The sequence below is a fragment of the Aricia agestis genome, chromosome 16 (assembly GCF_905147365.1).
Source record: "Aricia agestis chromosome 16, ilAriAges1.1, whole genome shotgun sequence".
Classification (NCBI taxonomy): domain Eukaryota; kingdom Metazoa; phylum Arthropoda; class Insecta; order Lepidoptera; family Lycaenidae; genus Aricia; species Aricia agestis.
Genome location: NC_056421.1, coordinates 9,459,418 through 9,480,577, shown reverse-complemented (window position 1 = coordinate 9,480,577; position 21,160 = coordinate 9,459,418). Strand labels below are relative to the sequence as shown.

Sequence of the window (21,160 nt, the reverse complement as noted above, 5' to 3'; positions counted from 1 at the left end):
TTTTTCTTTTATAGTCACTCAGTACTAAAATGTTGAGAAATACCTTCCGCAAGTTATCCTAAAAAACACACGATGCGTCGGCCGCGCGTGACGTGCCCCCGCGCGCGCCTCATCCCGCGTCACCCCCTCTTATTCTCCCGCGCCGCGAGTGCGGTTTCTGCAAGGATTTTAAATGGGATAAAATATGTCATTGAAAAAAAAAATCACCCAATTTTTTTTGGTTAAATGGACTCTCCTAATGATACCTAAGCCCTGGGAAAAATTTGGCAGGAAGGTTTAATTGCACCCTGTATAGATAAGTGGTGAAGAATGTAGCAGTTTTACAAGGCATGGTGACGTAAAATGTTCCTACACCGCGGCACCGTGACGTGCAAATTCACGTTACGTTGACTTAAATTTTCACGTCACGTCATAAAAAAGAGTCTTCTCAAAAAACATCCTAACGCCACCCGACGATGCAAAGTAAATTGACCCTTAACTCTTTAGCTCTAAACGCTAAAATTGCATTTTCAGACGACGACGACGTGCCTCCAATCCACGGGTTCTCTGACGACGAGCCGCTGGTTATCGCGTAGACCTGCAAGCGTGATAAGTATTGTAAAGTTAATACCGCGGGCTGAGAGTGGTGGAGCGACAAGCTGAGCGGATAGCGAGTAAAGTTTTATTTTACCCCCGTACTAATAGAGATTTATGTAGAGTACACAAGGTCTGCGTGTCCTTGCCTGGCATATAATTATTAACTAAGTTAACTGTCATGACAAAGTAAGTGGACCTTGAATACAATGTGTAAATGTTTGAATAGTATGGAGTATTTTTATGTCACTAGTAAGTAGTGTAAGTATTATGATTTAAACGTTCTTATGCTACTCTTATGATTTTTTTAATCGAATTAAAGTAGGAAATACTCCCGAATTAGTTTTCATAGACAGTTTTTGTGTTATTTTTTTCTTATTTTTATCGCTTAGCTAACGCTCCGCCAATCTCAACTCATTTTCAATGGCTGAAAAACACAATATGTATCCAAACTAAAGTGGTAGCTATTTGCGCAATCGATTTTTCACCAAATTGTTTATTGCGAAATAGCTAACTTCAGAGCGTTAATGTCATATCCTTGCCAACTTGCCTAAATAAAATAAATTGGGCAAATTACGAATTTTGTGTTATATTTTAATTTAATTAGTTTCACTGTATAAATTTTTGGGTAGAAGCAGAGCCCCTAGGCAATACGTTTTCTTTATCGCTTCTTTATGGAATCGCCGATCGAAATGTATGGAATTGACATATTAACATGAGTCGATGGTCGACTTTATTTTTTCGAACGCTTTTGTCAATTTCATACATTGTAATCGGTGATTTTATAAAGAAGCGATTAAGAAAACGTCTAGGCTAGGGTCTCAAAATGTCTTTATTTTAAAATCCAGCGTCAATTTTATTTTTTATATCTTACGTGAATGTGTTTTCCAGCCAAGCATTGTATTGTTAGCATTTGTCATTAATTTTTAAATGTGGTTGTCGTTATTTCATTATAATTTAATTGTGAAATAAAAAGTATTACGCGTATTATTATGTTATAATGTTTTGCTCACACAGTGATATATTCTACGAAGCTGGCATAAGTCAAAATTACAAGGTTTCTTAGACTGATACTGTATAAAGTAAGGAATATCTCAGCGACGCTGGCTATAGGAGATATATTTTGTTTACCAATGGGCTGTAATACGTAAGACTAAGTATACGGCCATTTTGTTGTAAAAAAACTAAAATGATCACTATGTTTATTACAAAAGGTTAGTCAAAGTTCATATAATTTTAAGAGTAGCTTCACGACGGTAGCTCATTTAGTTTTACAACAGAATGGTCACATTTTAATCAGATGCAAAGGGATGAAAAAGGTAGAAATGTTATCGAACTATTGACAAAATATGGCGGGGTAAAATCAATGCTAAAACGTTTTATGTGGAAAAAATATTGTCTCTCTAAAAATAATAATCGTCTCGTGCATGATGCACGTGCATACACGATGTGCGCCAAACATAAAATCGCCCATAGTATTTTGACCAGGTCGTTAGTTAGTTTTTTAGTTACTTTATGGCGCAGCGCAGACGTGTGCGTTACTGCATAGGTTGTTAGGTTGCAATTGCATAGGTTCTATTTCCACGGACTAGAAAGTGCGTCACGGATAGTCTGTCGTCTGCGCTGCGCCTATATTTGGCTAAAGTCCCTTTGCTACTGGTTTGTAAGACAACTATCTCGCGGTCCACACCAAAGATAGTGTAAGTACAAGTGATATAATGTAATCTTGTAGAGTTGGCCTTAGGCGGATCTCGACATTCCCAATGTTTAAATTACTTTAGAATCGTAGATTTAGTTCCTAAGTCTGGATTTGTATGCGTCTACTGAACGCGCGGTTCGGCGGCTATAAGACTATGATCAAATGTATGTAACGACTTGTGGTCCCGCCCCGGCTCCGCCCGTGGTACATACATAGCCTATCACTCAGGGACATCTTAGCTATACATTGGTGAAAGAGTTTTTGAAATCAGTCCAGTAGTTCCTGAGATTATCGCGTTTAAACAAACTAACAAGCTCTTCAGCTTTATAATATTATAGTATAGACTAGACGTTCCGCGCGGCTTTGTCCGTGTAAATTTGATATTTCACAGACAAATTAGTCCACAAAAATAGTCTATGACACTATATCTGTGCCAAATAACATAAAAATTGCTCCAGTAGTTCGTGAGATAAGCTCTTTCAAATAATCTCCCCCATTTTTTCCACATTTTTCTCTATTTCTTCGCTCCTATTAGTCTTAGCGTGATAAAATATAGCCTATAGCCTTCCTCGATAAATGGGCTATCTAACACTGAAAGAATTTTTCAAATCGGACCAGTAGTTCCTAAGATTAGCGCGATCAAACAAACAAATAAACTCTTCCGCTTTATAATATTAGTATAGATTTATTTAAAGAGCGGCGCGGTCACGCTGTTATTTACATACATTTGCTTCTAATATCGCGGTATATCGGCCAACCCGCGCGTTCAGGCGCATATTAATCCAGCCTAATTTTCCTAGTAGCCGCATTGTTTTGTAAAACGATAAAATTTTTATTATAAAATTCTTATGGTGTTTATTTATTTAGTTTTTTAAACGAATACTCTGTATTGTAAGCTAGATAAAATTAATAAAGTATGATTCGAAATGTTGGTGTTTTATTGTTACTAGCTGTGTGACCGAGCTTCGCTCGGTATTCGATGAAAATGACATTTTCTAGAAATGATTCCTAGCTAGATCGATTTATCGCCCCCGAAACCCCCTATATACTTCATGAAAATCGTTGGAGCCGATTCCGAGATTCCAATTATATATATATATGATGCTAACTCTGTTTTCAGATTTGACGCAATTGAATTGCAGTAATGAACAAGACATTATTTGTTTTAGTTTAACGCTAAATATGACTACATAGTTTGAAAACAATGGTGAGTTTGACATATGCTAAGCCCACAATATAATATTGTTGTTTCTGAGCATTGCAAATTAGCTATGGCAAGCAAATTGAAAGAGAGACCGCACTAAGCAACTACGCTGCAGCGGCCAATATTCTTTGTATGACGTCAATTGAACTGAACCGCAGTGGCAGAGAAACTATACCGTATTTCAAGTACTATGAGTATGTCGCATCGCTACACATGCTAGTAATGGGAATTAATGCTATTTTCTATTAATTTCATTAACATGCTAATTTTGATGTCACAGCATGCTAAGTATTATTGCTTTGCTATTTGCTAAAAACGCGGCATCGTGAATTATCGGTTCGCATCGCACCGCTCGCGTCGTGTATTATTTCGCATTGAGTAAAAAATAGCAATTCATTAACAGTTAGCACCGCGGTGCGAAACAGCGCGGACGTGATTTTTATAATGATCACAGACTGTTGCTGCGCACGATAATATTAGCAATCGTATTTTTTAGCAAGTACGATTAATTTAATTATTGCTAATAGGCATTTAACAATTAATTATTATTGCTAATGCTATTTTTACCAACACTAACACATGCCGTATAGTGTAGCCACGCATAGTGTGGTCTGACCATAACCAAACTTTTTTTTACTCTGAACAAAAGGATAATAATAAGGGTACTCACATCAATCGTGCGCGACATCAGGTATTGTCGCGGCGACAAATTGCGTGACGGGCAACAACACCACGACGTCCTCGCGCCATACCGCTAGCCCCACTAGCGATGTGCGATCACCGTTACGGCATAGCAGCGGCCCGCCCACACCCGTCTGAATTATAAGTGTTCTAATATTATTATCACTAGACATTTAGTCATAGAAAATATTCATTTTAGATTTTCCTTTTACCCCCTTTATTCAGACCGCAACGCATCGCATAGATGCATTTCTAAATTTGTGCTTAATTGACAGATTTCGTCAGCGTGAGACGTCTCGCAAATCTGTCAAATCCATACTTTAGAAATGCATCTATCTACGCGTCGCGTTGCGGTCTGAATTGACCCTTATGCCGGCTTGATATAGGCGAACGCGTTGGCCAACGCGTCTGCAGACGCGTTGGCCCGATGTGTAGAACGGGCGTTCGCGCGTTGGCCGTAGGTATTTAGACGTTGGCCGACGCGTCTGCGAGCTTGCCGCGCGGGTCGGAAATGTCGGCGAAAGATCAAAGGACATTTGTCGCAAGCTTTGCGCTCCATCCACACATAGGCCGCGCGATCAGTTTGCCCGGAGTTATAGTTATGATAATTATAATAATATGTAATAATTTTTATATGTAATAATTTAATAAATAATAAGTAGGTAATAAAATAATTACTTATATTATTTTAATATTATAAAATATTATGTAAAAGTGAGTTTATTTCTTTGTTTGTTACGTTTTCTCGCCTTTTATTTATTTATTTCGAGAATACCCTTTAAACTTTTTCTTGTCCACATTTACACAGTAATTATAAGCTGTCAATAAATATACAGCTGCAGCTGTTAGCGACTCAACATCCATTTTGAATCCGTCCGCACATTGGCGCGATCCAAAGCATACTGAACGACCTTCCTATGTGTGGATTACTCACAAACGCCGTTGCAAGCGCACTGCCAACGCGTGTGCAGACGCGTTGGCAGTGCCAACGCGTTCGCCTATGTCGAGAGCCGCCATTACACTTATTTACTTGTCTGTATCCTTGTAAGTATAGACGTAATGGTTAAACAATGTGTTATCATATATGTTATACCTAGGTTACTTACAGACCTTACAGTCGACAGACAAGAACAAAATATGCATAATATCTATAAACAGTTTATCTTTTTATTATTAAGAGAAATAGCCTTTACAATAATCATTTATAAGAAAGATCAAAAAATTCTCACCACAGTACCGCGCGACTTGACGGCGGCACAAAACGCGTCTCTCGGCAGCGTGACGTCGGGCTTAGAGATCCGCTCCGCACACTGTCGCGGTGTCAGTATTGTGGCTTTTTGTCGACGTGCCGTGCTCTCCATTGCTGAAATAAGAAATTATCATTTTATAGGGATGAAAAAAAGGAAAGTAGTTGTAAAGAGCGACACAGTCGCAGTGTTGCCAGATGGTAAAGGCGCCGTACCCCTGAACTAATTTGATTTCCCCCTAGAAATCCCTAGATTACTTTTTCTTTTAATATTCAATAAAAATATATTACTAAACTTTATATTTACAGCTCGACAAGGCTTTATGTGAACGTGGCGAGAAAAGGAATTAACGCTTCTATCATACAAAAACGTCATTCTTGACAGGTCTCCTTTACCAGCAGCGCCTATTGACATCATTGACAAATTCATTTAAAGCCTTGTCGAACTGTATTCATCTTTTCAACATCTCGAATCTCGACCTCGATTAGTTGTTGTGGCGCTCAAGTAATTTAAAGATGGTAAAAAAATATTAGGAACGTGATATTTGCCAAAAAAACTGACGTGTATTTTGAATTTCCGCTAAAAAATCCCCTAAATATTTTTTCCCCCTGTTTTGCCCCTAACTTGGTCGAAAAGCCCCTAAATGTAGGGGGAAATCCCCTGATCTGGCAACACTGCACAGTCGTCCAACTAAAGTCACAAATCGTTAGCTCTTGTAGAGTTTAGAGAGCGAGTTTAGTTGAAAGATTAGTTACTGCTTACTAAGGAGAAGAAGTTTCTAAAAAGTTATAACCTAAAACTACTTGTACTATTATCTATTCTGTGCTAAAACGTTAAATGCTTGGCTTTTTAAAAACTATAAAAACAACTTCCATTGAATGCTTAAAAGGCTTGGTGGCTGTGTGTTTGCTTAAAAGTTCCCAACAGATTTTGCTCGGCATGCTATAAATAAATAGTTTTAATGGACTGGAGTACTGGACACATAGGCTACTTTTTACTTCGAAAAAGCATACTGTGTAGTGTGAATACCCTATAATAGCAGGGGTTCCCAATATTTTTCAGCCTGTGGCGCACTTACAAGTCCATGTTTTATCACGGCGCCCTTCTCTACCTAGCTATTACATTATCTATTCTGTGCTATTACAAAAAGATACATAAATAAACACCTTTATTAAGCAAGTAAATAATAATAAACAAATATTTTAATTATCTGCCAATTTTGTATCATTCATAATATTAATATTTTATTTTAAAATATTTGTGGTTAGGTATGGATAATGATGGACGATCGACTCACGGGCCACGGCGGCGCCCCTTTTGCCTTTCCACGGCGCACCAGGGCGCCGCGCCACGGCGGACAGTTTGGGAAGGACAGGGGTGCCCTATAGGTTTTGCTGGGGTAAAATCTAGGCAACCCATTTTCGGTACTTTCAAAATAGTCTCGAAATCCGATGTAATTATTCGCACTTGCCAGGGAATCACAGAGTATAACGATGTGCGTTATGCGAAAATAATTGTGAATTCATAACACAGAGGCACAATGCGACGGAAATGATTGGAGCTATTATGTAAATGGTCATGTGGGTCACAGGCATTATGCAACAACGTGCAGTTCGATGACCATAATATTATTATCAAAATATGTTAGAACACTTAAAATGAAAACCTGATTATGCAAATTATACCCACTGTATACATGTGTGTACATAGGTACAGCATGTTATAGGGTCATAATAATAATTATTATTACGAATTTACACTTCATTTATTTAGGTAAACTGTACTCTATACAGGGTGTAACAAAACTAAGTGACTTTAGGGTGTGTATGTGTTCCTTGTAGAGAGTTCACTGTGAAAGTAGCAGCGCTGAAAGACCAATTTTTTTTCACTTTTGTATTGGGATACTCGTGTCGCCGGGACGCTTGCCCATACAAAAGTGAAAAAAGATTTTGGTCTTTCAGCGCTGCTATTTTCACAGTGATATCGAAGAACTACGCTCACTTAACAAATCCTAGGTCTACAATTAACACTCTACAGTTCTTCACTATAGTTCGTGTTCCATTTTTTATTTTGATCGTGAGACCCTTGTGAAGGGGGAAGGCTCTTTGTTCGCCTAGGTGGAAGATATGCCCCAGTTAAGCTGGGGCACCATTGTAGTACTGCTTGCGATCATACCTTGGTCGTATCCAGCCCAGCCCACGAAGTAGCAGTGGTCACCGACGTGGGGGTCGGCCACACACGCCGGCTGCACGCCCGCCTCCAGCTTGAGAGGCCGTTTCCAGCTCTGAAAACATATCCATATTAATAATATTAATGCGAAGGAACGTCTGTCTGCATGTTTTCACGCTTAGGACCGCGCCACACCGGAATGGCAGCGGCGAGGCGAGCACTTTCAGTGTCATATGATTTTAAACTTTATCTTCATTATTGTAATCCATAGGCCAGCGGCCACGGGCGTTCGTAGACTTCTCAAGCGATACTATGTATTAAAATAATGAAGATAAAGAAATGACGCTGAATGTGCTCGCCTCGCCACTGCCATTCCGGTGTAGCGCGGCCCTTATACCGCTAAAGCTTTTGGTGTTTGCTATGTAGAAACGTTGAGACTGAAAAAGTACGGTACTCGTGCGATAACAAATCATTTGCTTTTAAACGGCTGAACCGATTTAGATGGGTAGGTCGAAGGCATATATTTTGAGAGGCGGGGAATAACACATAACAGTTTTTGATGCCGAAAAATTCCTCCGAGTCCCGTGCGAAAAACGAATTGTGACGCAATGGAGTTGCTGCCTAATGCAAAGAATTATATTTAAACTGAGGTGAACATCAGTTTAAATATAAGTCTTTGGCCTAATGTAGTCCGGACTCCGGCATAAAGCCTGTCCATTGTTTTCCTGCGCAATCCACTTTTGTGGAAGAGTAGACTTTATTTTATTTATTGAATTTAACATCAGACATTTCTGTCTATCGCTTGGGTGTATATTATAGACGGTAAGCACCGTCAAATTATGGTTGGTAAGCTCTTACCAGCAGTGCGATGTTATTGTCAAGTTCTCCATTGTATTGTGAGTGCGCGTGGACGGTGCACAAGCGCTGTTGAGACGAGGACTGGCTCCTCAACTCCCAGACGCCGGAGAGGACGCTGAGCTCGCCAGGTTTAGACCTTGTTAACGAAATACAAGTTGATATTAGTCTCAGTTGCGACAGAATTGCATGGGTGACTAGATAATACTTCCAATTTAAAGTTCAAATAAACAGTTAGAGAAAATAATGATTAATGACATTAATTTGGTCGAGTTTTAATTATATTATTTTTATTTATTGTTTATAGATATCAACATTTTTAAAAATTTTAAACGTAGCATACGCTTGTTAATGAAAATTGGAATATTATCTCTACGGACGCATCACACCATGACCATGTAAGTCTGGACCTCAAAACTTGTGTTATGGTGAGCAGATAACAGAAACAAAGGGCAATAAAGTGTACTAAATTAGTAGTCTAAAATTAAATTGATAGTCCATAACCTATGTTCACATTTACATTAAAACTTTTTGATGAAACGGAATGGACGGACGAATATTAATTAAATCAATTTTTGAACAAAACTAACCCAACCACGCAGTCAGCAGCGGTAACAGCGGCCCGAGGGTGCACAATGGTGGCATAACACAGGATCTTCTGTCGGCTCTTGGTGCGAATGACCAGCGCCAACCACGGGTCAAAACCTTCCTCCGCTATGTCTGAAAACAATACATACTGTTAGATATGCAAAAGTCTGTCTTCGTACCTACCTTTTCGCGTTTGAACTGTTGTAAAGATTTTAAAGAAATTTAATGTGTGAAAGATTTCTTTCACATATTAAATTTCTTTTAAATCTCCATCTGGACATTTAGGTACTTTGGGTCCCGGAAAAGTACGATAAACGTTTCCGTGCAATATGCAGCGCCAAGAAGTTGTGCCTTTTTTTTTGGGTCGGGAAATGCCATTATGCATCCCCGGAAGTGCTGGGGTGAACAATCGTGGTATGTGGGACTCAGTAAGTAAGTAAGTGGCCGCAGCTCTACCCACTAAAACCCGACCGTGTTCCTTCCTGGGCCTGTAGACAAGTGGCAAAGCGCTAACGCTGACGCTAACGCTAGCGCAACAAAATGTATGCGATTTGACATAAGTCATCGCTTCGCTAGCGAATACTAATGTCAAATCCATACATTTTGTAGCGTTAGCGTTAGCGTTTTGCCACTTGTCTACAGGGGCTGCGCCGCTACTGACAGATCCACGGGAAATGTGGGGCCACCGCAGTTCTACCAGCGGGCGTCTGCCTGGTCATCAGCAGACCCGTCTGAGTGAGGGTATTCAGACACCCCCCAGGTAGTACAGGGCTTGTCTAGGCCACCCCTAAAGAAGTTGTACCTAGACACGTGGTAATAAAAAGAAAATATTATAGGAATTTCAACAGTTCGGCTGGCGGGTAAAAAAATCGTAATTTTAATGTTCTTTTTAGGGTTCCGTACCCAAAAGGTAAAAACGGGACCCTATTACTGAGACTTTAATGTCTATAACGGTACGGAACCCTTCGTGCGCGAGTCCGACTCGCACTTGGCCGATTATTTATTTCTGACTTACCTTCATTACTTCCAGTGTACTGCATAACGCTTTTCCCACATTTTCTATACACTTGCTGCTGCTCACTCGAGTCTTCATAATCCGCATCCATCTGGCACGGCTGAATATTCGACTCTGCATGACTCTCAGTAATAGTAAAAGGAAGTGTAGTCCTTACGAATCTGTTCTTTTTCTTCGCCAAATTGAGCAGTTTAAATCCCTCTAAAACGTGGAAATCTGGGTTCGATTTGAACGTTATTGGTCGGCTTGGTTCCGTAATTTCGTCGGGTATCTTTATTTTCATCGGTCTTCTCGAATTTGGAGCTACTGTTGAACCTCGTTTACCTAAAATTTTAACAAATTATTGCATTGTCATGGCTCTTAATACGTGTGCAAGGTTTCGAATTAATTATACTACTGGAGATAGGTAAAAATCGTGCTCAAAGATTCCGTTATACATAGGTACAGCCCAAGCTAATAAAATAAGCATTAATAATAAAATATCGCTACCGTTACCTACGAGTACTACGACTGTGATCTGTTCATGCTGAACCGATTTATATGAAGTTCGGTATGGAGATATTTTGAGAGACGGGAAACAAAACAAGATAATTTTTGGCGGATTAATTTACCGGTTCTTTCGAGACAAAGAAATATCGGCGCAACGGGGTTGTCATCTACTAATTACTATGTAGTAACAAACAGTTAAAATGCTTAATGCACCTAAAATGCTTAAAGAACTTACGATTCTTCCTCGGGTCAAAAGTCGAGTAACCGAAAGGGATCTCTTCGCTATCTTCATCGCTCACATCATCACCACCACCGTAATTAAATCCTTTCTTATTTGACAATTGCCAAGTAGTTTGACTGGAACCTAAATCAGAGTAAAGGCCAATTAAGCCTGGCTTGGGTAATTCTACAGTATAGTCACCGTACTCTTGACTAACGTAGTCATATTTTGTATTAGTTTGGCTTGGATTTTTGACATTCCAGTACGGGTCTGCATAGTCATCTGGAGTCACAATCTTCTGAGTGATCTTAGCCTGTGTTGCAGCGGTTGGTTTGGCAACAGGTACGGTTACAAATTTACGTTGTAGTAAGGCATTTCTTTGTTTCAATGCTGCATTGGTTTCGGCAGCGGCAGATCGCTTAAATCTGTCCGAAGATTCTTCAGGATATCTTATTGCGGCAGATACTTCTGAACGATGTGGGAGTATACAACAAACTTTTTGATCATCCACGGATCTATGCTTTGGACAGTTTCTGAGGCTGAAAATAATAATTAAATCAATGCAGTGAACAGAGTAATGTTAAAAAAATAATATAATCTAATATAATAGAGAGGTGCAAAAGGTGTTAAAGTACAAATTTTTCAAGTGCCTAATAGACCTCTATTAGGCACTTGAAAAATGTTCTTATTTATGTCATATTGTGTTTCATTTAAATAAAACTTTAAATTGCCTCTTCAATTTAGGGATTTCGGTTCGGAGATCAATAGAGACACATTTTTTCGTACTTACTGTTCATTTGATTTATGAACAACACCCTTATTTCGAAGACACTCTTGCTTCTTCAGAAATGTGCATATGCTCTCAGTCTCTTCGAAATTATTTTTGTCTTCTCTTGCATCATCATCATCTTCAAACCAAATTTTATCATTGATTGCAATTTTATTAGGAGTTCTCTCATCTTTTGGAGTCGATCTGAAGACTTTTGACTTGTTGACTGCCGATGCAGTTGTAATTTTGTTATCTTCTTCAACACTCTCTGGAAAGACGAACTCAAAAACATCTTCCAATTTTTCTTCGGATTCTTTCTCAGAATTTGAAGCGATTGTATTATTCACAGGAATATACTCATTAGTATTTAATTCGAATAAAATCTTATTATTTACTTTTATATCACTTTTTACATCGACCGATTTAACACCATCTTCTCTGAAAACGAAGGAAGCTTGCCAATTATTTTCTCCAACTTTGTCATCTCTGATTTTTCCCTGACCATCTTCATCCTTGAATACAATTTTAACACTTTCATCCGTCTCATTTTCGTTGGTATCATCAATTTTGGGCGGTGGAGGTTCGAAGTTTCGTATCGCAGCCAGTTTGCTATTCAGCCACCAAAACTCTCCATTTATTTGGCCCGATATGACATGTACAGCTGCGAACAAAAAGTACAAACAAAACATTTTGTGCGCTACGCGTAGGATTCCAACTGTGACTGGTCGATGGGTGAAAGGGCTAAAGTTTAAAGCCTAAATTGGTGTATAGCGGCGCTATTATCGAGTGATTTGGGACAATTATCCCGCAGTTAGCTCGCTTATTAGCCCGCGACAATACGCGCTCCGGTCTATACACGCACTATGTGAATTTACGGCCCATCATTACTTATATTACTGTGATACGTGTACTGGCATGTAAAAAAGTTGTTAATTTAATTTAATTCCAACAATTATCGCGATACGTTTATGAGCAAAAAGTTTAGATTTTTCCCTTAAACCTAAAGTTAGATAAAGAAATGTACTTACTTGAGATTTTAGCTTTATTTTAAGACGTAGATTGGTTAAAAATATTTTTAAAATGATTTACAAAATGCATTATAAGACTTTTACGTAGGCCTTCACTTTGTTAAACATAAGATTAACGAGGATTACAGTCGCAAATATGAAAAAAAATGTTATCCATCTTAAGACAAAACGGAAAACACGCTTTCCCTAGACAGTTTTGCTTTCAGTTCCTAGTTTATATTATAATAAGTGCGTTGCCACCTAAATAAAAAAAGTGTGTTTAAGAAAAGTCAGTTATAAAACATTTATGTCCGCAACAGTACCCATTATTAAGTTATCATTTTCCTATTATCACATTAAGCGAAAATTATAAATAGTTGGCCAACTTACAAATCATTACTCACTTTCCTATTAAACGGCTATTTTTACTGGAAATCTATATACATACTATTATTATAAATGTGAAAAAGTCTGTGAAAAAGTGAAACTAATCAGATAAAATTTATTATGTTAAAGTATGTAAAAAATTGCCGTCTTCGGTAAGGACATGGGATAGTAATTTTTGGAGTAAGACAGAGAATTCACGGTTCATTAAATATTTTTTGGATTATTAGTACAGTCATAAATCGAAAGTCATTAATATCAGAAGATTTTATCTTGACAGACAAACAGATTCACTTTCGTATTAATAATATTATATTATTATATTCTATCAATCGCTATGACCTTCTGATAAGACTTACCAGAAAGTGTACCATAGTCCAAGGATGTTGTGCCAGAATATAGGTCAGTCAACAGGAAAGGAATGACAAACTTATAGGTGACGAACTAAACCTGTAGCTCTACCATGAGTTTAAAGCTATATTTATCGATACTCGATACCTACTACGTAAATTTTTAGTATAGCAAATTTTACAGCGCCTCTAGCTTTCACCTGCGGAAAAAAATGCCATACTAAAAATTTACGTAGTCAATATCGAGTATTCCCTTCCCTTCCCTATTACCCTATTCCCTCTTAAAAGGCCGGCATCGCACATGAAGCTCTTCTGATGCTGCGAGTGTCCGTGGGCAACGAAAGTTGCTTTCCATCAGGTGACCCGTTATCTCGTCTGCCCCCTTATTTAAAAAAAAAACCGGACACGGGACTCATACACACCCTAGGGCCTAGACTCTAGACTATTATCACTTTGTTTTCACACCCTGTGACTTTTTTACCTTCACTTTTTGTACCTCTAGTTTCGGTACCTGTGAGCTTCTAACGATGTCTTTAGCTGCCGTCGTGGTAGATTCTATATTGTTAGTTTCTGTCTAATTAGGATAGAAACCTTTTTTTTATTTTTGCTAACTATATTTTTATGTACCAAAATGTCGTCTTGATGGTGTAATAAGTAAAGTTAATTTTTACACAATGCCTATTCTCTCTTCTACTTATATATCTATTGAAAAAGGACAAAGGTGCTCGTCAATTTTCAAAATGTGTTTATTTGCATTAATTTTACTTGGGCCATCATATTTAAGCAGAAGCTGCAACGGCCAACGACTGCTGAATGTAACTAAGTAATATAATTTTTTATGTGATATCCATCTACAGAATTCGATAAAGATATCACATTTTTCTGAAACCCAGCACAAGTTAAGCTGAAACCGGCAATACTGTAAATTGAATTCGTCTCCAACTACAAAGTTGGGAATTGATAAATTTATTTTATATTTCTCGCAGGATATGTCTGGAAATAGGGTTCCCAGACGTCCGGAAAAAGCCGGATACAGTCGGTCTTTTTGATTGCGTGTGCGGCAAAAATGAGAGAGTCCGGCTTTTGTAGAGCTTTGAATCTATAATTTAATATGGAAATCTTACAAATTTTAGACGGTTTTATACTCATATGAAGTAAATTTTTTTTTAGATGTAAAACAGAATATTTCGGTTTGGCAACCCTATCTGAAAATATCTGCAACTATTTTTAAGCTTCGATTAGCTGAATTACACTTTGTTTTATTGTCGGTTTCTACTGTCACTGTGCGATTAGTTTTGTATTTGTATATTTAGAATTTTGTTGCAGGTAAACTTTTATGTATTTTTAGTATTGCGGTTTTTTTGTAATGGCTTTTTTTAATGAAATAAGTTGGCAAACGAGCAAACGGGTCACCTGATGGAAAGTTTCCGTCGCCCATGGACACTCGCAGCATCAGAAGAGCTGCAGGTGCGTTGCCGGCCTTTTAAGAGGGAATAGGGTAATAGGGGAGGGTAGGGATCGGAAGGGAATAGAGGAGGGTAGGGAAGGGAATAGGGTAGGGGATTGGGCCTCTGGTAAACTTACTCACTCGGCGAAACACAGCGCAAGCGCTGTTTCACGCCGGTTTTCTGTGAGAACGTGGTATTTCTCAGGTCGAGCCGGCCCATTCGTGCCGAAGCATGGATCTCCCACGTATAAATGGCTATACTTTACAACATAATTAACCTACTGGTAAAGTATCGACTTGAATATGGTAAGGAAAACTTAACAAGATTGCATCTTGAGAGTTGAGCGTTATCAAACAAAGCAAGAAAGAAAAATAATTTTGATTAAATGATTTCTTTTAATGTTTTTTTTTAAATGAATTATTAAAGCTTTCCCATCTGGCTATATCCGAACATTAAAATAGTTAAAATAAATCAATGTAACGACATAATAGTTATTGCCATGATTGATGGACCTTTGTAGCCACAAATATTTGAATTTGGTTGCATGCTCACTATGCATAAAATTATTTATTGCTATTTAATATTTAAAATGTTAAAAATATAGAATTTAATTGCATACTAGATGAGTGATGACCCGGTGAATTTCGATTCACTTTCCTCTTAATAACTTTAACTAACCTAAGTCTTAATCCTCGAACCCTAGCACGTAAACAATAGGTGTTTACGTGCTAGGGTTCGAGGATTTGGAGAGAAAGACCTGATGACTCTCTTGAAGACTTTATTAACACTGCACTAAACACTAAGTCACAACACTTAGCACTAAGTCCAAGCACTAATCACTAGGTCCAATCACTAAGCACTATCACTGCCCTAGGTCGTAGCCAAGTCGCAGGTTTCACTGGTTCACTCACTATTGATCACTTGTTGTCACTCCGAAATCGCCTTGATGATAGCTCGAAACGAACTGAACTGAACAACAATGATGACGTCGTCCAAGTAGACTAAGCAAGCCTCTCCAACTAAGCCTGCCAGTACACACTCCATGAGTCGCTCAAATGTGGCAGGTGCGTTGCACAATCCAAAGGGTATGACGTTAAACTGCCACAAACCTTTACCGGTGGTGAAAGCTGTTTTCTCCTTGTCTTTTGGATGAATTTCAACTTGCCAGTATCCAGATTTCAGGTCCAGGGTCGAGAACCATTTCATGCCACTCAAGGTATCCAGAGTGTCGTCGATTCGAGGTAATGGATAGCTGTCCTTCTTAGTGACATCATTGAGACGCCTGTAGTCCACACAAAATCTTGTGCTGCCATCTTTCTTCTTCACTAACACAACAGGTGAGTACCACGGACTCGCAGACGGTTCAATAATCTTATGCCTTCTCATGTCCTCCAAAAGGCCTTCAACTTCTTTTTCCTTTGCAATGGGTATCCGTCTTGCTCGTTGACGAATTGGGTTCTCGCTTCCGGTATCTATCCTGTGCTGAACCATCGACGTTCTTCCAAGGTCGCCTTCCTGACTGGAGAAGATATTCGCGTGGCGTTGTAAAAACTTCTTAGCTTTCATGCCCTGCGAATAAGTCAGATTACTCTTGCAGTCATCGAGTAGCTCAGTCACTATTCCATAGTTGCTGGTGTTTGCTGAGTCTGAGCCCGTGATCGAACTACACTTTCTCATCCAGACAACTTCCTCGCACTTTCCAATGACGTCACCTTTGTTCAAGCAGATCTCGCGATCACCAAGATTCAAAACTCTGACCACAGCGTTACTGCTTCCACTAACAAGGGTTCTCGCCGTCATCAGTTTTTGCGCTGATGTCTTGGTAGGTGTGTCTTCGATCAACACGCATCTGTTTGACTTCTTCTTTCCAGCTGGAGGTAGTTTCACCAGCACTTTAGCTTCCGCTCGTCCAGGTATAATGACTTCCTTTACACATGCGACTTTCCCGCAGGCGCCTCCAAGGATGAAAATTTCTTCTTCACCACACTTGAAAACTCCGTCAGCGACATTAATTCTGCAGATAACTGCATTATGCTTCTTCATGAAATCCAAACCCAAGATGTAATCATCCATAATCTCAGCCACGATAACGTCATGAGGGTATGAGGATCCCCCTACATTAATCGTAACTGACATTTCTCCCAGGACGGGTATTGGCTGACCGGAGGCAGTAAGGAGCCGACAGTTAATTCTCCTCTTGTGTCTTCTTGCGGCTTTTACCAGATTTGGGTTCACTATCGTTCTAGAGGCTCCTCGTGTCTAGAGTCATTTTGCAATCCGTCCTGTTAATAGTCCCCTGAATCACAAGACTATTCCTGCTGCATGCTTGGGAGATAACAGTTATCGGGGCTTCCTCCGCGTCAGTCAGTACTCGCCCCTTAGTCCTTGCTTCTTCAGCTCCTCCGTTCCATTTCCGTACCCAAAGGGTAAAAACGGGACTCTATTACTGAGACTTCGATGTCTGTCCGTCTGTCTGTATGTCTCCAAGCTGTATCTTAGTAACCACTATAGCTAGACTTCTAAAATTTTATAGATTGTGTATTTCTGCTGCCGCTATAACAACAAATGTCAAAAACGAAATAAAATAAATATTTAAGGGAGGCTCCCATACAACAAACGTGATTTTTACGGCCTTTTTTGCTCTATGTCAATAATGGAAACAGGTAGGCACTTTAATTATTCACAAAGTCCTTTGTTATAATTATGTGTACTTAAATATTTCATTAAAATAATAAAATTTAAAAAATTAAGCGGGGATTCCATACAAAAAAAACACAATTTTTGGCCTATTTTTGCTCTATAATGCTCTATTTTGCTCTCTAAATGTACGAAACCCTTACACGAACCCGGCTCGCACTTGGCCGATTATTTTAACTAACTTATTACTACTACTTCGTTCCACTTTCCACAACCCATATCTACCCTGGCTTTCTGTAAACATCCTTATAATATTAGGCAGACTTTAAGTAAACTACCCACATGTGACTTAGGAATTAGGCAGGTAAGCCCCAAGCCCCACTCTGTCATCGGAAAATCCGTGCGCACATCAAAAAGAAAAAGCGACGTCATATTTTAAACAGCATTGGTACGACCCTTCACAGCCTTTCATCTGTACGGATTTGCTTAAACTGTACAAATAGACTAAAACAACTTTAAACTCTAAGCCGTACGACATAAAAACTAAACTCGCTTGATTATATCGGTCATTTTAACTAGACGCGTTTTGTTTATACCGTGGTTCATGCAGTGAATTCAAATGGTGGAGTTTTATAAAATATGCAAGGGATATCACTCGGTATTATTTAGATTCAGTCCGGGACATGTCTGCAATAACTTTTTAAATCATATTTTTACAACCAGTGTATTCGTTTTACATTTCGGGTGCGCTGTTTGCATGAAATTATGAGTGTAATTTGATTTATATAGCCGTTGATACAGTGCCACTGGGTTGATACAGTTTTTACTCTACATTTTTTGAGTTTTTAGTGATGTTGGTTAGTCCACTTCTATTTAAAAACATTGGATTTTTAATTTTAGTTAGGTAATGCTTGTCTAACTTTACGCATCCCACTTCTTTAATAGTTGATATATAAATGTGAAATTCTGAACTGAAAACATTAGAGAGAGACGCGTTATTTTAAGTTGGACACACTCTGCAAATGTTACGTAATAATTGATATTGTTTAAAGTTGGACAAGCTCTACTAATGTTCCTTAATTATTATTGATGTTAAATTGTAAAGTATAAAAAACATCATGTTATCATAAAGTTATAAGATACCTTTTCATCTACATTACTCCTGGAATATTGTAAGATGTACGGTAATGCTCGTTGTGTGGGATGGTAGGGCTCCCCGGGGGCTCCTCCCGGTGAAATACAACCCCCAGTTAAGTCATGTCCGCAACTTCCACTATAATTAATCTATACACAAACTTCCTAATGTTACTTTGACAGTTAGGCAATTTCGTTACAATATGGGCAATAAAATACATGTTTAGTTCTAGGCACATGAGTCAGTCTTTGGCTCCTAAATCTGATGTATTAAAATTTACTGAGTACTCTAGAACACTTAGAACATAGAAGTACGTAAATAGAACACATAATACGAAAAAAAACTAAAATAAAAACTTTGTATTGTACTTAATTTAATGGGATCAATAAAGTATCTATATATCTAATTCTAAAAACCATTACTTACTTTACTTTGTGCATGCAAGGTCTAGGGGTATATGCAATGCAGTCTACAAATCATAAGATGACAATTCTTTAAAAAAAAAATAAGTACCTATGATAAATTATTGTTCTAGAGATTCTTCCGTTTGTCTAAGCGTGGTTCTACCCTTTTATATACAAAATTTAACGAAAACGGTAAAATTCAGTCCCTTTTACAATCGGATGATACCTCTGAGAGCTGTTTTCATGACTTTTCAACACCTCCCAAATCCCCTATACAAGGCACAGCGGTCAAACGCGAGGGTAGCTATAAAAGTACCCATAATATACAACGTTTGTAAAAAGTCTGTACAAAGCTTTGATCAGTATCAGTTTCAGTTCTATACAAAAACGATCATTTTACCTAAATTGTACAGTTCAAAATTTCAAATGGTAGTAATTATAACGTACCTATTGAATTTAAATTGAACTGCAACTTCAATCAGAGTTCTCTTGTGCGAATGAAACCGCACCGAAACTGGCCACGGTAACCGAAACCTTTAATGGAATCACGTAGTACTGAAGTTGGAATCAATAGCTTCAATAGTGAAGTAAATGACTGAGCATATTTAACCTGAATTTGCTAATATGTAAAGGAAATGTATGTTAATGTATGTTGGTTACTATTATGTATATGTTAATGTTAGAGCGTCCGTGGCCTAATGGGTAGACTTTTGGTTCGCACTTTTAGAGGGTGTAGGTTCGAACCCGGGTGGAGGCGTGTACCTATGAGACATTTTCTGATCTCAAGTACATAATACGGACGCTCGTAAGGTGAAGGAAAACATCGTGAGGAAACCCGCACATAGTTGGTCCTAGACGTATTGACTAGTTCTTTCCTCTGGACTAGGCCGAATATGATGCTAGAATGCCGTATGCGCTTGGGCAACCATACGGACATTTAAAAATCTTGTCCCAGGCACTACAGTATTTGAGGAGTGGTTACTTCGCTTTGAAAAATACTGTATAAATCATCCATAACGGATGTAAAGGCCTAGTTTAGTTTTTTTACTATTTTACACAAGAACTACGAAACTGATTTTGATAACATTTGGTGTGTTAGTAGTTTAGAGTTTAGACTCTAGATTTTACTAGATAAACACAATATGCAACTTTTTGTCGAGAAATATTATTCCATTGGAAGACAGCAATAACTAGATTTTGCGTAAAGTTGGTAAAAATTGAAACATTTATACCAGTTACTTACATATTGCTCGCGAATTTGTGCGCGAACAGAAAAATCCCGTGGGGGCCTTATATTATCTTGCCACGATTAAAAGTAACCCCGGTGGTCTTATCCATAACTGTGTTTATATTATCAAAATCGCTTATGTTGTTTAGGAGCATATTGTAATATTATAAAACAACCATTAAAAATTTTACACTTTTACTGTAAAATTTTTATATGGTTAGAAAGTAAGTAGAGGGTTTCTCACCTGGCCAGCAAACACAAGACAGTTGCTGTGTCTTATCACTTGCAGGTGTCTTGTCACCTGCAATAAACAAAAAAAAATCGAAATTAAGTACTCACCCTGTAAAAATTACGATAATAGATAATAATCGGCCAAGTTGGACTATAGGAGCCCCCCCCCCCTTACATTTTAATTTTATTTAAATATTATTATTAATTATTACGGTACACATACTACGGTACTAAGGACTTTGAGAAAAATTCAAGTACCGTACCTACCTGTTGCCGTTATTGATATAGAGCAAATAAGGCAAAAATTTCCTCGATGGTACATTTTCCGGGTCTCAAAGTTTTGCAGATACTACTTTTTAGCAAAATCGGTTCAACGGTCGGGGCATGAAGAGGTAACAGATAGATAGACAGACAGACACACTTTCACATTTATTATATTAGTATGGATGTTTAGTATTTACGTTGATTTAGGAACCTTCTCCGGTTATTCGTCATTAAAACAAGTAAAACGGCCAATTTACGCCAATTTTATGCTTGAAATAACGTGAAAATCTAGCAGAATAATTTTAGTATAGGTGAAATTATGGGCGAAAACATTCCTTTTTGGAACAATAATAGTGAGTTAAACGGTAAAACGTATTCCGACCGAAATGAAAACGCAATGAATATTGCACAAAAGATGTGTTTTCATGCGCTTTTTAATTTACAGCGTAATAGCGTTCAAATTCAAACAAATAGTTCTTTTTGTGCTCGTTGCATTTAAAATTAATTGGAAAAAATGTATGGGCATCAGCGACATAATATGGTTTAAAATTTGAACGGAGAAA

General features: G+C 38.2%; 2 protein-coding genes across 2 annotated transcripts in view; one reads left to right on the top strand and one right to left on the bottom strand.

Moving 5' to 3' along the window:
• The window catches only part of LOC121735041 (sortilin-related receptor-like), a 44,842-nt gene extending 43,832 nt beyond the window's left edge, over positions 1-1,010 (top strand). The window contains exon 32 of the mRNA XM_042125708.1: positions 514-1,010. Coding sequence (XP_041981642.1) covers positions 514-575 — 62 coding nt within the window. The 3' untranslated portion in view covers positions 576-1,010. The remainder of the gene's footprint in view (positions 1-513) is intronic.
• Positions 1,011-4,147: 3,137 nt separating this feature from the next.
• LOC121735040 lies at positions 4,148-20,828 on the bottom strand. The gene is made up of 10 exons (XM_042125707.1): positions 20,795-20,828; positions 20,347-20,403; positions 11,531-12,170; positions 10,756-11,279; positions 10,032-10,355; positions 9,019-9,148; positions 8,432-8,567; positions 7,580-7,688; positions 5,387-5,520; positions 4,148-4,291 (listed from the first exon to the last, which is right to left on the bottom strand). Exons 1-10 carry the CDS (start codon positions 20,826-20,828, stop codon positions 4,148-4,150), a joined length of 2,232 nt encoding a protein of 743 aa, XP_041981641.1.
• Positions 20,829-21,160: the final 332 nt, after the last annotated feature.

What these genes read in the sequence shown, in the direction of transcription:
- LOC121735040 (XM_042125707.1), bottom strand. Translation starts at nt 20,828, where the DNA reads ATGACGAATAACCGGAGAAGGTTCCTAAATCAAC. An exon ending in GTCTTGTGTTTGCTGGCCAG is followed by an intron (nt 12,171 to 20,346) that starts GTGAGAAACCCT and finishes TTTTGTTCGCAG; the next exon opens with CTGTACATGTCATATCGGGC. An exon ending in TTTTGACCCGAGGAAGAATC is followed by an intron (nt 10,356 to 10,755) that starts GTAAGTTCTTTA and finishes TTAAAATTTTAG; the next exon opens with GTAAACGAGGTTCAACAGTA.